Here is a 16,022-nt window from a genome sequence, read left to right as displayed (position 1 = left end):
GGGACAAAATTTGTGCTCCAAAGGTAGCAAGAGGAACATGCATGAGGAAATTAGTAGTATTCAATATTGCAGAGGGGGAAAGACTAGTTTGGTAGTTGAATAATAAAGGGGATAAAAAATGGGTTAGGTTCTTGAGAAGAAATATTTAGACAATGATGATCCCATTAGAATATTGACTATAAGAGATCCCCCAAGAGGATTGACTATTTGGAACCACATACTAGAATGCAGGGATATAATATTGAATCATGTAACATGGGAAATTGGAGATGGGCGTAGTGCCTCCTTCTGTACTGACTCATGGAATAATTGTGAAACTTTGGCAAATCATCCCAACATGGAGGAATTGAAAGGGAAACTTCCCAGATGTGGAGGACTAAAGTGAGAGACTATAGAACAACAATTTTACAAGATGGGACTATTCTATAGAAATGAGAATCACTAGAAGACATATAGGATCCAAGACATGAAAAAGCATTTCTAAAGGTTCTCCTAAAATAAAGAAGTGTGGTGCCAACTGGGGAAATGGATAGGATTAGATGGTGTGGATCTCAAATAGGCTCCTACAAAGTAGAGTTAGGATACAAAATTAAAGAAGTAGTTATAGTTAAAGAAGAATGACCATGTAAATTATTATAGAACTATAGCATCCTAAATTATACTCCCTTATAATTTGGTTCACATTTGGGCCCTCATCTTAGCATTGATATCTCGAAGCTGGATTAGGACCTAATTTTACTCATACCATTCAATTCTAGCCTCATTTCCACTTTACACATCACATGACCTCTTGGTTGTGACCCTTAAATGGGGTAGGACCAGAGCATGCACCCTAGTCCTTAATGGGACCAGGGTGTGGCACCTTGGTCCTCTTAATTGGGACCTTAATTTTGGCCCCCCTTAATGGTCACAATGATCTAGAGGGAATGTGATCTTCATGTCGGCTTATGTCAAAAAATTAAGATGTTTTTTGATAGGCATGTATAAAAGGAGGTTCATCCCTCTCATTTCATCATCATAGAAGAATCATAAGGCATCCAATCAATCCTTATTCAAGCAGTCTATCATTCAAGCATTGAAACATTCATCATCGAGCATTTCTAGAGATTTTCAAGGCTGCATACTCTTCATTCATCCATTGTGGAGCAACATTACATTATTCATATGCAAGCATGTGTGTGTGATTAGGGTTTTGTCATGTTTATGTCATTTCATAAAACATATGGGGTTACATTCAAGAAATAAAGCATCATTACCAGTCATTGCAGATCTGAGGTATATCTTTTCACTATTTATTTTTATATTTGCAACATTTCATTCAAGGTTAATTCCTAAATCGGGGTTTGACTTAGGCAAACCCCTATTCCTAACCTATTTCCCCTTCTTTCTATGTGCAGGAAACAACTACAAAGTTACGATATTTAGAGTAAGCATTATTTACAGTGATGAATCGATCTCCCATTGGAGTGAGAAAAGTTTGGAGGACTAGGTGACTGGCACCATGGTCTTAAAATTTTGGAAGCTCTTTTGGGGAAGAGGTCTAAATTTCCTTACATTTCTCAGATCCAGGTTCATGGCTCAATCTAACAATTGTAGCATACTATTTTTGTATTTTTCATCTTTATTTCAATACATTTACCCCAATTTCAGCAATTAAATTTATAAAAGAGGTTTAATTAATTCAAATCATCAAAAAACCCAATCTAATCACAATTCTCAGTCGAAATCCTTGTTAGTTTGTGACTATATCTATTGCATTGGAACCCTCTTTTGAATGTGATGGTCCTTAAGTAAAAATTAGTAGTTTTCATACATCTAATGGTGGAAACCCTAAATTTTTACCATTGCAGGAACAAACATTGTCTTCCAAAGGTAGGGGTATTTGCATGGTTGACAATCCAAGGAAAGGTGCTCACATAGGATCAAATGGAAAAAGTGGGCATCCAAGGGGCTAGTAGATGTGTATTATACAAAATACAAAATGAAGCAACATACCATATCCTATTGGGCCACCCCTATGCAAAGAAATGTTGGGACCATTTTTTGGACAAGCTAAACTTTCAATGCCCCAAACCACAAAAATTATTGGGTTTGTTCAAAATCTAGGAAGGAATGAGAAATAAAGGTATGATAGTTTGTGGAACGTAATACCCTCAATAGTAGTTTGGGAAATATGGAAGGAAAGAAACCACATAATATTTCAAGATAAAGAGATATTAGAGAAAAATATCATACAAAAAATTCAGGATCAAATTGTGGAATTGGTCAATGTAGCAATAAGGTATCAAGTGTTAAAGGACAATGTATTCAATTAATGGGATGGTGAAATGACTAGGTAATTTAGAGGTTTAATTATCCCCAAGAGTTTGGGAGGAAGAAAGAATATACACTTTTTGATGACTAGAGACAAAGTCAAATGGATGCTTTTACATAAAGGATGGATAAAAATCAATTTTGATGGAGTAGTGAAAGGAAATCTAGGCCAAGGTGGTATGGGGTGTATTTCTAGGGATGAAGAAGGGAAAATGATAGTAGAAGAATCAATAGCTTTAGGAGAAACTACTAATAATATATCAGAAATCAGAGCAACTTTGCTTGGATTATAGGTTGGATTTAACACAGGAGTTAGGAAGATCCATTTGGAAGGTGAATCCCTAGTAGTGATCAATGTTATTCAAAAAAATAGTTCGCCTAATTGGTTGATGCGAGATGGCTTAAGCCAATCTAGGAAATAATTAAAAACTTGATGTTTTCAATGTAAGCCATATTTACAGAGAAGGGAACAATACGACAGACAAATTGGCTAAAAATGTAGTTAGAATTTAATGGAAGACATAAATGAATCCATGGAATTAAATGTTAAGCTTAGAGATGTTTAGGATAGCGGAATTACAACTTGTTTGGACATAATGATAAAAGGATCACCATTTAAATTTTAAAATGAAAGATTTTAAATGTGTGAAATAAAATCTATGAATCATACCTGAGTAAGGATAGGAAGGTTCTCCAAGTCAATGTGTTGGGATAATGTGAAAATATGTGTTTGGATTCCTTGAGTTATGTGTTGTCAACATATTCCTCTGTGTATTCCAATGTTGTAGTCAGATTAAGTGAGTTGTTGTGGATTAAAGGGTTTTGAGATAAGTATCTGTAGTTGATTCAGCTCAAGTTTCAGTGGTTCGCATTGTGATTTGATCGAGTTATGAGATTCGATTTTGCGGTTGGTTTTTCAATTGTTCGGTGTTGATCAATGTTCTAGATTTTGCTGTGCATTGTAATATCTTTGTTTGTGGATTTGGTAGAGTGTTTGGGATGTTCCGGTGTGTCCTCAATTCAGATGGTTCATGATTTGGAGGTCCACAAGTGAATCTTTTAGTTTGACAGTCATTGCAGTTAGTGTTCTTGAAGTTCATTATAATGATGATGAAGATTCTAGTAAGTGGTGTTGGTGTGGTAATTCATGATTCTTGTGGATGTTTCTAGATCGTGTGTTATTTATGTTGGTGGTTCGCATTGATCGTTGTGCTTGTTGTTAATGATTTTCCTTGATCTAGTGGCGTTCTTCATGTTTTTGGCCAACATGATGCATGTATCATGTTATAGATGTTTGAGGCATAATTCTTGGAGGTGTTTCATGTTTGAAGTGTTGATTTAGGTCCATACTGTGTCTTAGTTGACATTGTTTTGGTCCGCATATAATATTGTAGTGGGTATGGTTATATCTTTGTAATTTGTTCTATGTGTTGAGCCAACCTTGAAAGATAAGTTGATGATATGTATAAATAAATGTAATACTAATGTGAGAGAAGTATATGTGTGTGCGAATAATGCTTTGATCTTTCAAAAGTAGTGAAGTAGTGCTAAGAAGTGTGAAGAAGTGCAAAGAGTAGTATGTGTCATGTGATTAACTAGAACTATAACCAGGCATGCGGAGATGCTATTTTCTTAGTTCATGATCTTCTGGATGTGATCCGAATGTTTTTGTAAGATAGTGAGTCTTCCCAGGGTTGTAGCCCTTTGTTGTTTTTGAGCAGTGAGCTCTAGGCAGTGTGCCTAAATGCATGTGCATTCCTTATTGTAATATTTCATATACTTCTAATAGGGTATCATCATATTATGGGTAGGTTCCCACTATGGTTTTTCCCTTGATCGGGTTTTCCACGTCAAAAAACTTGGTGTTATGTGTGTTATTGATGTGGTGTTGATTTATGCTTTCATTGTTCATTATTAGATCTAAAATTATGTTTGAGTTAAGAAGATATTTTGAGAGAACTGATTCACCCCCCCCCCCCCCCTCTTAGTTTTCTGCCTTGTTGCCAACACAAAGTTGATGTGACAGATTCCAAAAAGGGATTGGTTTTCATAATTATTCTTGAGATGATCTATGAAAGATAAGATATCATTAATTCAAAAAGGGCCATGAAGAGTAGAGTAATATTTTTAGGAAGATGGAGACACTAGAGAAATAGGCTAAAGAAATAAAAGGTAGAGGTTTGGTGTATTGTTTGGTGGAGATAGAATATCTAAATTTAAATGGGAAAATTTGGCAACAAATCATTAATGAAGGATTGCCAACGTGGTGGGTATGATCTATCATGGGTCGTTCTTGGGATTTGAAGGAAGAGAAAAACATGATTAAATGATATGAATGAGAGATTTCAATAAACAAAGCTAGGAAATGATAGATAACCTTCTTGAATAAAGGAAGAAGGATGGATTTGTAGAATTAAAAAATCAAAATTGATTTTTGGAAACATCTAGAATTTCTTTATTTTGTAAGACCTTGATTTAACTCCTTTGCTTTGGTAATAGCTTGTCTGCAAATAGTGGTATGGAAACTCCAATACAACTGATGGTGACTAGAACACAGATGGCCTTCATAGGAGAAATTGGAGAAAAAAGACTTAGCATTATTATGAGGTATAAGCACCAAATAGTTTTGTATGCGATGAAATATATGCTAGGGAGGAATTCTTAATGACAAACCATAGGTATCATGTTAATACAAACATCTCTTCAATGTTTTTAGCTATCTCATTAGATTTAGGTATGAGAAAAGATAAGGAAAAAAGGCTATGCAAGTTGGTTTTCAAGGAACAGGCGCTAGTAGGGTTAGATGATGCTTTAAGTAATTATGATAATTTCTGGATTCCTTTGCCTAAGTATTATGACAAAATGAATGAAGAACGACCAAAACTTCCAATTATTCTGATGGAAGATGTGTTAGGAATTGCATGTAGAAAATATCAATTATATGTAAATAAATATGAATGAAAAACACATAAATAATAATAGAGAGCAGACAATTTTAATGTGGTTCACCCAAAGTCGGGATACGTCTACCTAATAGAGAGTCTGATATTATTATCCAATAAATCGAACTGATTACAACCAACAATCTCTTGCAACTCAACATCACTATAAAATGCTACATAAAACCCTAACCCTTAGCCTTTTTATCAAGACTTATATCTATTACAAAATCAGGGTTAGAACATGTCAACCAATAGAGAAATAATTATCGAAGCCTATAAAATAATAAAATTAGTTGATCTTTCAGGGGTGCTGCCCCCCCAAAACCCCCGCAAGGCACTACCCTTCACCCTGCCCTGTGACCCTGCAAGGGGCACTGCACCTTGACCTTAACTTGGGGGTGTTGTCCTGAAACCCCTGTTGAATAATTTGGGGAGAAACTGTATCGATAAAATTGTGAAAAATTAGCCTCCGAGTCTGATTAGGCTCCATATAACAACAAGATGAGGAGAAATGCTTGGAAAATAGGCTAGTGGCTTTCAAAAGTTTGGAATTTTTAAATAATTGGATGAAAATGAAAGAAAATGAGAACCCAAATTAGATTTCTACATATATTCGACTAGAAGGTCTATAGGAGTAGATACAGGTGGATGGGTCAGAATTTGTGATCTCCTCGGATGATGATGAGATGATAGGCAAGGAAAGAGGTTATAAGGTTTTTTTGTGAGGATTTGAGTCATATCTAATATATAGATAGCTTTGAAATAGAATTTTATCAGGATAGTTAATCTCGTATAGGAAGCCCATTCTTTTTTGGTGATCTACTTTGAAGTTTTTTCATAGACTGTTATGTAATTATAAAGCATCTATAGAATATTAGAGTTCTACTTATGAATACAAAAGGGCTTTAAACTTTGATATTATGCTTTAAATTCTCTTTTATCAAAATGGGTGTTGGCCTTTCCAGTAATTTAATTATAAAAAAAATCTCTCTAAATCCTTGTGATGCTTCTTAAGTCTATTTTATTTTTTGAAATGCCCCTTTTATTACAATTCAAAGATTTCAATTTTGAAATTTGTTAGGAGACTTACATTTGGATTTCAATATTTCATGCCCTCATTTAATATCCCCCTTCTTTTTGGACCTTCCTCTCACCAAGAGAGGATGTTTTAACAACCACCAATATAAAGTGTTGTGAACATGTTAGTCTCGAGTGAAACAATCTAATGAATTGTCCTTATAAAAGTATTATGTTGACAAGAAGCCACAAATGGATCAATGATGACCTAGCCAAAGAGGGGTAGTAGCTTAGTTGGTAGAGAACTATAAAAGAAAATGGAAGGTCCTAGGTTTGAGTCCTAGTTAGTCCATATGAGTTTTAGCTCAACATGTGGTGTCAGAGCTAGGTTAGGAGCCCAAGCACCTACAATGTGGCTTAAAGGGGAGTGTTGTAAATAAGCCACACTTGAATTGATGATGGGTTTTCTGAATAGGGGCCAATAGCTCACTTGGTAGAGAACTCTAGTAGCAAATGTAAGGTGTCAAGTAACAAATCACCTCTATATTCATCATGCACTAGAAAAATTAAGGTCTCATGAATCTATTTAGTGAAGTATAAACTAAAATATTAATTCCCGAAGAACTATGTACTATCTTACTATCATAATCCTTCTCTTCAATTTTTTATAAATTAGTGACTCAAACTTTTACATTTTGTTACTTGCTCATAATGGTTCATAAATTAAATCATCAATATCCCATAATCTAAAAAAAAAATATAAAATAAGACTACTAATATGTTGTCACACATTTATAGATTCCTCTATACAATAGCATTTGTTTATGATAGAGAAAAATATCAACTATCACAAGAAGATAAAAGAGTGCTTGTTTGGTTCGCAAATAATTAAGAGAGACAACACACCTACATTACTATCTTAGACAATTTAAATAGATGCCTCACGAAAAATATCTGTAAAGATATTTTATATATAAATTAAAATTAAGATATATGCGGTAGTTAAGGTTGAAATAACACCGTACTTGTACTACATTATTACAGTATTATAGTAGAGCAGAGTGGATATTACAGGCGATAATACCGTGAATAAACACAACTCAGCAAACAAACTACTAAGCACCGCAGTTTTCACTAGCGATTCCAAGTCTAGACCCTGCGACATCGTGCACAATTCGAAACTTCTGCTGCTGATAGTTCCCAAATGTGGAAAGTACAGCGTCTTCCCCGTCCGGAGGGAGGGCGAAAGCAAGGCATAGCACGGAGCCGTCCTCATTCCCAGGCCATAACGTGTTTTCCACCGGCAGAGCCAAGTCCAGACCATCGTCAAAGTGCAACGTGATGACAGGAAACTCCACCTCGCCTGACGGTTTGTTGTAGCACGTATCAAAACTCTCTGTGGGACTAGCCAAACTCAGACTAGAAAGCTGACGGCGGAAAGAATCTCGCATCGCATTGTAAGCGGGCTCCACTAGTCGAGTGATAACTGTTCCCGAATCAATGATTGTTCCTCTTCCCGTCGACTGATCCAATGTCAAGGTTCCTGCTGGGATGGAAACAAGCTCATCTCCCACAGAGATTCCGTTTAACCCCACATAATAAAAGTAAGGGTACCTAGCGTTGGACAAGAGGGGCGTGAACTTCAAGCCCGAAGCAGAAAGAGCCCCTTTCCCCAGCAGGAGAGACCCCGTGAAAGCAGAGGAGAAGAGTGAGGGAAGGCAATAAGAGAACGTACTGTCATATAACGTGGCCGTCTGAGAAATGAAGGAGAGAGGTTCCTTCCCAAACCCAACCAAACCGGGAATGGACAAGCTCTGGATGACTCCGCTCACCGCATTCGCACATCCGAAGACAAAATCCTGAACCGTCTGAGAGCCCACAGACAGCGTCTCAGAGGACAATATCTCGTCCACCTCTGATTGGTCGCCGTAGCGCAGAGGAAGGCTACAGTTAACATTATTACCGTTGTTCGAACAGAAGTCCGGACTTTGACACTGCTGAGAAGCGCAGGTGAGATACTTATACGTTGACGACTTGCCTGGCTCGAACAATTGGAGCCCACTTGAGCAACTTGAGCAGGGGTTGCAGGGAATCCAGGTGATGTAGCTGCCGGTATCGAGGACAGTGTAGAAGGTCTGCGCAGGCATGCCGAAACCCAGCTTGATAATGTAGTTTCCCGTGTTGATGGCCTGCCCCGACGCCAAAGGGAGGTCCGCGTCCTCTTGGGGATTAACCATACTCTTGCCGGCGCTCCATCCCCCTTTCACCATTGCTCTGTAGCGCTGGGTGTCGCCTTTGATTGACTCAGATATCGCTGTCCACCATGATGAATTGGGGAGGCGGAATGGAGAACACTTGCCGTGAATGTGCATCACACTCAAGCTTGATGTTTCCGATTCAAGCGCAGAGCAGTTCTTGTTATCCTCTGCATCTTTCCATTTGAATGACGCAAGGTTTACTCTGGCAACCTTACTGCTTTCTGCCCACACACAAACAAGTAATAGAAAAGACACTAGGACTGAGCATATACGCTTTGCCATTGTCGTCTTTGGCAAGCACAGGTCTCAGATGAAAATATCATCAAGATGGCCGTATTTATAGACGTGTAATAAACTATTGCTTAACTTGTCGATCCCATTGGCTTCCGCGTCCCCTTCTAGTTGACTTGACTCCTTCATATAGACTTCAATTTATGTACGCAATTGAGTCGTCGTCTCTGCTTCTTAAATGACTTGACTTCAATATATGGACGCAATTTGTTCGCTTCACAATTTTCCACAAGTTATGCCCGCATTTTGCGCAATTAGAATTTTAGTTTTCCTTCCTCGCCAACCACTTTCCTTTCAATATTTGACTTAAGCCGTTTCTGACATAAGGGCTGGGGAGATATTTCACACAGAAATGGCTATCCACCTTCTAGAGGATATCAATATATAAATTACTTTTCAATATTATGTATTGGTGCATCTTAGCATGTTTATAGACGTGTAATAAACTATTGCTTAACTTGTCGATCCCATTGGCTTCCGCGTCCCCTTCTAGTTGACTTGACTCCTTCATATAGACTTCAATTTATTTACGCAATTGAGTCGTCGTCTCTGCTTCTTAAATGACTTGACTTCAATATATGGACGCAATTTGTTCGCTTCACAATTTTCCACAAGTTATGCCCGCATTTTGCGCAATTAGAATTTTAGTTTTTCTTCCTCGCCAACCACTTTCCTTTCAATATTTGACTTAAGCCGTTTCTAACATAAGGGCTGGGGAGATATTTCACACAGAAATGGCTATCCACTTTCTAGGATATATCAATATATAAATTACTTTTCAATATTATGTATTGGTGCATCTTAGCATGTGAACAATCATTTTCATTTCACACTAGTTACTAAACTACTAGACATTATCAATCAATCAACCAGTCAATTCATTACTATTAATTATAATTTAGATTATGAAAAAAGTTTTAATTGTTTATTATTATATTAATTTTATTTAAAGAATATTTTTATATTAAATTAGTTGAGTCAATAAATATGTAATGAATACTTAAAAATTGAATAGAGAGGATAGATATATTAAAGTTTGAAAGCAATGATGCAAAAAATTCAATATCATGTTAGAATCATTTGCAAAAAATACTTTCAACAAAAAATATGTTAAGTAATCTTTATACAATCTTAAAAACTATTGTAATTTAAATCTTTGTCTCATGAGTTGGAACTTGAGCATCATGTCTTTGATTTGATGCATGAGAATAAACTTAGTTGAATGGAAAGGAATTGACAGAATGTGCACACAAAGGTTTCTCACCTTTGCCGTCCATATGTCTAAATATGTCAAAGTGGTGTTTACAAACACATTTGATGAAATCACAAGACTTATACTTTCAACTTCTTCTAAGTCAACACATTAGGTGGAGTATGGTCAACTTTACATCATTCAGTGAATATCTAATGTCAATATTCAAAAATGTGTAAATGGATTAATATAAATGATATGGATGAAGATTTGTTGTCCTTTAGAAAATGAAGCGTGCTTAATAGCAATTTCTCCTTATTCAACCATATTTTCTACATTTATTTTCCATGTGAATTAATGACACATTAGTATGTTTAAATAGAATAATATAATAATAACTCACAAAAATATGTACCAAGTCAACTTATGATAACTAATACAAAAAATATGAAAAAAATAAAATTTAAATTAGAATGTTAATTTTTTTTTATTCAAACTTACATGCCTCAAATTACAAATCTAGTGAACATAATAGGCCTCATAGAAGATTGCAAAGGAAAAGGAAACATCTTTAGTGAACATAATAGGCCTCATAGAAGACTACAAAGGAAAAGGAAACATAGAAACAAAAGATGAAATTAGGAAGGTTAATAGCAAGCAAAGGAGAAGGACACATAGAAACACAATATGAAATTAGTAAGGTTAATAGTAAGTGAATATTTTATGATTTTTTTAATTATCCTTTAGAGATGTAGTTGTACGAAGATTCATTTTATGATCATGATCCATTATTTATTAATGAAGCTTTTTGTTTTCAATTTATTGATAGGTTAATTGAATCTATCTTGAATGGCATCCCTTCACATAGTAGAATTAGTATTTATTTTTTATCAACAAGGGGCTGAAGCCTTCGAGAATTTATATTATACTATAAAAGAGTGATACAATATGCATAGGAGTAGAGTAGTGTTCTGGATAACTCCTAATAACATTCAAAAACTTCAAACTAACCCCGACATCCAGACTGGTAAATATACATAATTTACCACCCGCAAGACCAACCTAATTAGATGCCCAAAATTCTATACAAAAGGCCTCTGTCTAGCTATGTCCCATAAGTAAATATAAAATTGTCTAAGGAATTATATATATATATATATATATATATATATATAGGGGCCAAAGAGGACTACTCCCCTGCTATTCAAAATGCATTTTGAAAAATATTAAAAAACATCAAAGCATGCTAATTCATGACCATTTTTTTGTCCTTGTCACCTAGGAGACGAAAGTTAGGGTGTGCCACATCCATGTTGCTTGGTCTCTGTCCTTGCTCCTCAAAAATTGATGTAATACCATCCACCTTTATCTCAGACCATTCTTCCTCATTGTTAGTATTGATCCCATCCACTCTCATGTAGTTGCGAATCCAATGATCCCCTTCATTGTTCCTCATTCGGTAGAGCTTCATCAAGAAGATCACATTGCATTTGATACCTGCTTTCCTACCTTCAAAGGCCCTTGCATCCTCAATCACCAAAATGGGAAGGTGTGGCACTATCTTCCCATCTCAGATGATGACCTTATAATCCTTAGGGTAAGGAATTGTCAGTTCATCACTAATGTTGTCCATGACCTTGTCCAAGTTTCCAAGAATCTCCTTTTTGAATATTTTCTGACACAACAATGCAGTGGCATCCTTGGACTCACCCACATGAAGGAGCATAGCTAAAAACACTACAGGAATTTTCGTGTTAAGTTTATATTCGTGGGAAGTGAAGATGAACTCCCCACCCAGAATCCTCATTATTGCTTGCGCCACTAGACTATGAGAATGAATCAACACCTCTTTCATTCTTCTATCCTTGATTTCTCCAGTGAATGCCATTTTCCTCTTACTCATAATCAGACAAATGAGAAGATCCATTGAAATTGCCCTTTGCTTCTCCTCACACCTCAAATCTTTAACTTCCCATCTTGATGTCTTTGGCTATCACACCAATATATTTATAGAAAGGTTGTGGATTTGCCCAATTTTTTGGGTACATAATTGTATTAATATTAAATAAATAAATATAGAATTCAAAAAATGACAAATATACTTTTAATTAGTTTTGATATTAAAAATAATAATACAGTATTCATAAAATATGGCGAGTAGTAAAAGATACACTTTGAATATCTAAGGATAGTTAATATCAAACAATTAGACAAGAAAGTACAAAGAAATTTAGTAGGAAGTCGACGTCAAACTGAAACTCAAACAACAAGAATTTATAAAATTCATAATTTATTCAATTACACTATTAAAGGAAAAATTCAAAACTTTTTCAATTATTCTAGGGGAGCGGGACTTATAGTCATGTGAGCTAACTTCACCAGCATATAGCTATTACATGGAATATCATAAGACCTCCATTTAAAAAAATGAAAAATGGACACTTGTCTATCTACAAGTTTTTTTATACACGAAACACACACACACACACACACACACACACACACACACACACACACACACACACACACACACACACACACACACACACACACACACACACACACACACCTTTTTAATATAACATTCCTTATATTTATGTGTTCAAGTATGGGTCTATTTTGACCAACATTTATATGTGCATTATTTAGCTACAATATATAATATAAGTATGTGGCAAGACTGGTTATTATAAGTAAAAGGGGGTGTACAACAATTGAACCTTGTATAACTACTAGATTGTCTGCCCTAAATATTAAGTATAGATCATTTTTCTATTTTCATAAAAAAAAAAAAATAGAAACTAAATTATGTATTCGATATTGAGTTCAACAAATGAGAGGAAATAAGTACACTTTATGTTAAAAATAATAGTAAATTATCATTTTCTTTTTCATGTGTAAGCCTACTTAACTAGTATAGATTCTTTTCAATGATAAAGAAATTTCAAATTTCAAATTAATGTTAAATATAGTTGAAAATATAGATAGAAATTAAAAAAATAATTCAATTTGAATTAAAGTACAAATGATATTAAAAATATAATGGATTATTTGTAAGATATGAAACATAATCATTTACTAATCCTAATAATAAGTACAATATATATAAATTAAAAAATATTAAATTTATAATTATATAAATTCACTCTCATATGCTAATTATGAATTTATTTCAAAAATGACTAATGAAATATTAATTCATATTGTGGAATATCTCGCATTACATCTTAAGATTGGATATAAAGAAGTAAATATCTTATGTCATGTCATCCAAGCTTCATATAAGTTCCACACAAGCTATTGGGTGGATTTTAGTGGGAACATATGAATGGTATAGCTTTTATTGTTTATCATTATATAAAGTATGTTCATGGAGGTAGAGTTGTAATATTTAGAAGAGATTAATATGAACCATTCATGCATTTGAGCTATTTCAATTTGGACAGTTATCTTCTTGCTTGCAAGGAACTTCCTTGCAATAGGGAAAAATATTTATGTCATCTATAGATAAAATTACTACAACAAAGAAAGAAAAAGGGAAAGATAAGAGGTAAGTTTGTATTTCGTAAATTTAGACATGCATCACTATCAAATTCATCAAGAAAAAAAAAAGTGTTTATTATACCAAACTTTGGAGGAGGATATGATAGAAACATTGGGAAGAGGATGATTCTTTGGAGGATGATCCTCTAAGATTTGTTGTGTGATTCATTAACATTCTTGTACATTCTATATTTATAATTTTTAGTTTGTATTTTTTTTTTTCATAAATTTTTTATTACATTTTGACAAAAAAATTTCTACCTTGTTTTTTGTGATCTCACTTCAACTTTTATATTGAGATAAATAATTTGTTTTCCTTAATTTGGGAGCTTAATTTATATGTCATTTTTATTTTTTTAACCTATTCTTTCTTTATGTGTCAAGTATTTTACTTTTATATTCTACTTATTAGTTTCTAAGCATACTTGGCTTGTATTCTTTCTGTGTTTATGTTTCATCTTTCCCACTTTTAATGTTCTCCTATTTAACTTATTTACATATAATTTTTGAAACTATGATCTTAAAATTTCATACAGTTATTTCTTCTATATATCATGATTATGTCTTTATGCTTATGATCCCTAGTCATTTTGATTCTTTATCAGTGCATGTAAATTTATGTAATTATCTTACTTATTTGTGTTTATATGACTATATTTTAATTTGATTGCACTCTTTATACACTTATATGATTTATAACTAACTTTTAGAGCTATGTTTTTCCTTTAAGAGTTTTTCATTTAGAGTGCAATTGTTCCTTGATAATCATTCACATCCTATGTGTTTTCATGCTTACATACTTGGTGTTCTTACATGATTAGTATTTAAAACCTATTATTTTCTTACACGTGATTGTAATCATTACATATTTTCACATGGCTTATCATGCATCATTTCCGTTTTCCTCTAGTTTCTTGCATACTATGAATGTAAGTAAAGAGATAGGGATGTATTATCATTAATGTACTTGTGGTATATCCCACAATTAAGTAGAGCTCAATCACACATTTTCACATTGTTTGCGATCACACCACATGGTTGTACAAAGTGTGTCATATTGTGTTTTCTTTCACAATTGTATGGTTTCACATTACAATGTAATACTAAATGTCACATATTATAGTTTTTCATTAAGTGGAGTATCACTATATCATTTTTTATATAAGAAAACTTTGTAACCTCTTGTTTTTTCTACTTTCATTTTTCATAGACAATTGAAGCAACTTCATATTTATGTGCATTTCACTTGTTTGATATAAGCTACTCACTGTAAGTCTTTTCTTTATTTTATAGGTTGTTATAGAGTGTCCATGCTAAGAAGTTAGTGTAACATAAAAAAAATTAAAGAATGATCAATTTCTTTATATGAATAAATATCTAAATATTATTGTTTTTATTGATCGCGTATATATATATATATATATGCTAGTATCACATTCATTTCAATTATTATACATTAACTTGTATTTAGATAATTAATTAACTAAAATGATATATTTTTTCCTAATGATTATATCTTATTTAATTTTGTATTAAAAAAAAATAATAATACAATATGAAAAAAAGAATAGAAAAAGAGGTACACCTAAGCGTAGAACCGAAAAAACAATAGGATCAACGGTTGATTCTACCGGTGATATTTGAAAAAAACCTAATGATGAAATGGTTGGCGACCAAGGAAAAGAAATTTCTGATTCCACATGACGCGGTCATAACTACTGAAATTAAGTGGACCAAATGAATTGCGTGGAAGACGGCCACAAGCATTAAATTCAGTCTGCTACCAACACCTTTCAGAGTTTCCTTTACGTGAGACGAAATCCTACCGCGTCGACAATTCAACTAATAGTTTCTGAAATCTACCTAAGAGTAAAAGTGAACCAAGCAAAATGAAGCGAACAACTACCACAGAAACTCGAGACGAAATGCAATCCGTCGATTATTTGGTAGTTTGTGCTTTATACATCTATAAATAAGGCCATCTTGTGAATGCTTTCACCAGTGCCTGTGCTGCTCAAAGTCGTATGACAATGACAAAGTATCTATGCTCCCTCCAAGTGTCTTTTTTATTACTTGTTTGTGTGTGGGCAGAAAACAGTAAGGTTGGGAGAGTAAACCTTGCATCATTCAAATGGAAGGATGAAGAGTATAGCAAGAACTGCTCTGCCCTTGAGTCGGAAACATCAAGTTTGAGTGTGATGCACATTCCGGGCAAGTGTTCTCCCTTCCGCGTTCCCAATTCAACATGGTGGAGGGCGATATCCGAATCTATCAAAGGCGACACCCAACGCTACAGAGCAATGATGAAAGGGGGATGGAGGGCCGGCAAGAGTATGGTTAATCCCCAAGAAGACGCAAACATCCCCTTGGCCTCGGGGTAGGCCATCAACACGGGAAACTACATTATCAAGCTGGGTTTCGGCACGCCTGCGCAGAGCTTCTACACTGTCCTCGATACTGGCAGCG

The 16,022-nt window shown here is 34.4% G+C and overlaps 1 protein-coding gene across 1 annotated transcript; it reads right to left on the bottom strand.

The window, feature by feature from the left end:
• Window positions 1–7,213: 7,213 nt before the first annotated feature.
• Window positions 7,214–8,836, bottom strand: LOC131074556 (aspartyl protease AED3). The gene has a single exon (XM_058011193.2). It carries the CDS (start codon window positions 8,810–8,812, stop codon window positions 7,388–7,390), a length of 1,425 nt encoding a protein of 474 aa, XP_057867176.2. The 5' UTR covers window positions 8,813–8,836; the 3' UTR covers window positions 7,214–7,387.
• Window positions 8,837–16,022: the final 7,186 nt, after the last annotated feature.

Source organism: Cryptomeria japonica, chromosome 3 (genome assembly GCF_030272615.1).
Source record: "Cryptomeria japonica chromosome 3, Sugi_1.0, whole genome shotgun sequence".
Taxonomy (NCBI): domain Eukaryota; kingdom Viridiplantae; phylum Streptophyta; class Pinopsida; order Cupressales; family Cupressaceae; genus Cryptomeria; species Cryptomeria japonica.
The sequence above is the reverse complement of the archived record's forward strand: the minus strand, read 5'-3'. Positions and strand labels throughout refer to the sequence as shown.

What these genes read in the sequence shown, in the direction of transcription:
- LOC131074556 (XM_058011193.2), bottom strand. Translation starts at nt 8,812, where the DNA reads ATGGCAAAGCGTATATGCTCAGTCCTAGTGTCTTTTCTATTACTTGTT.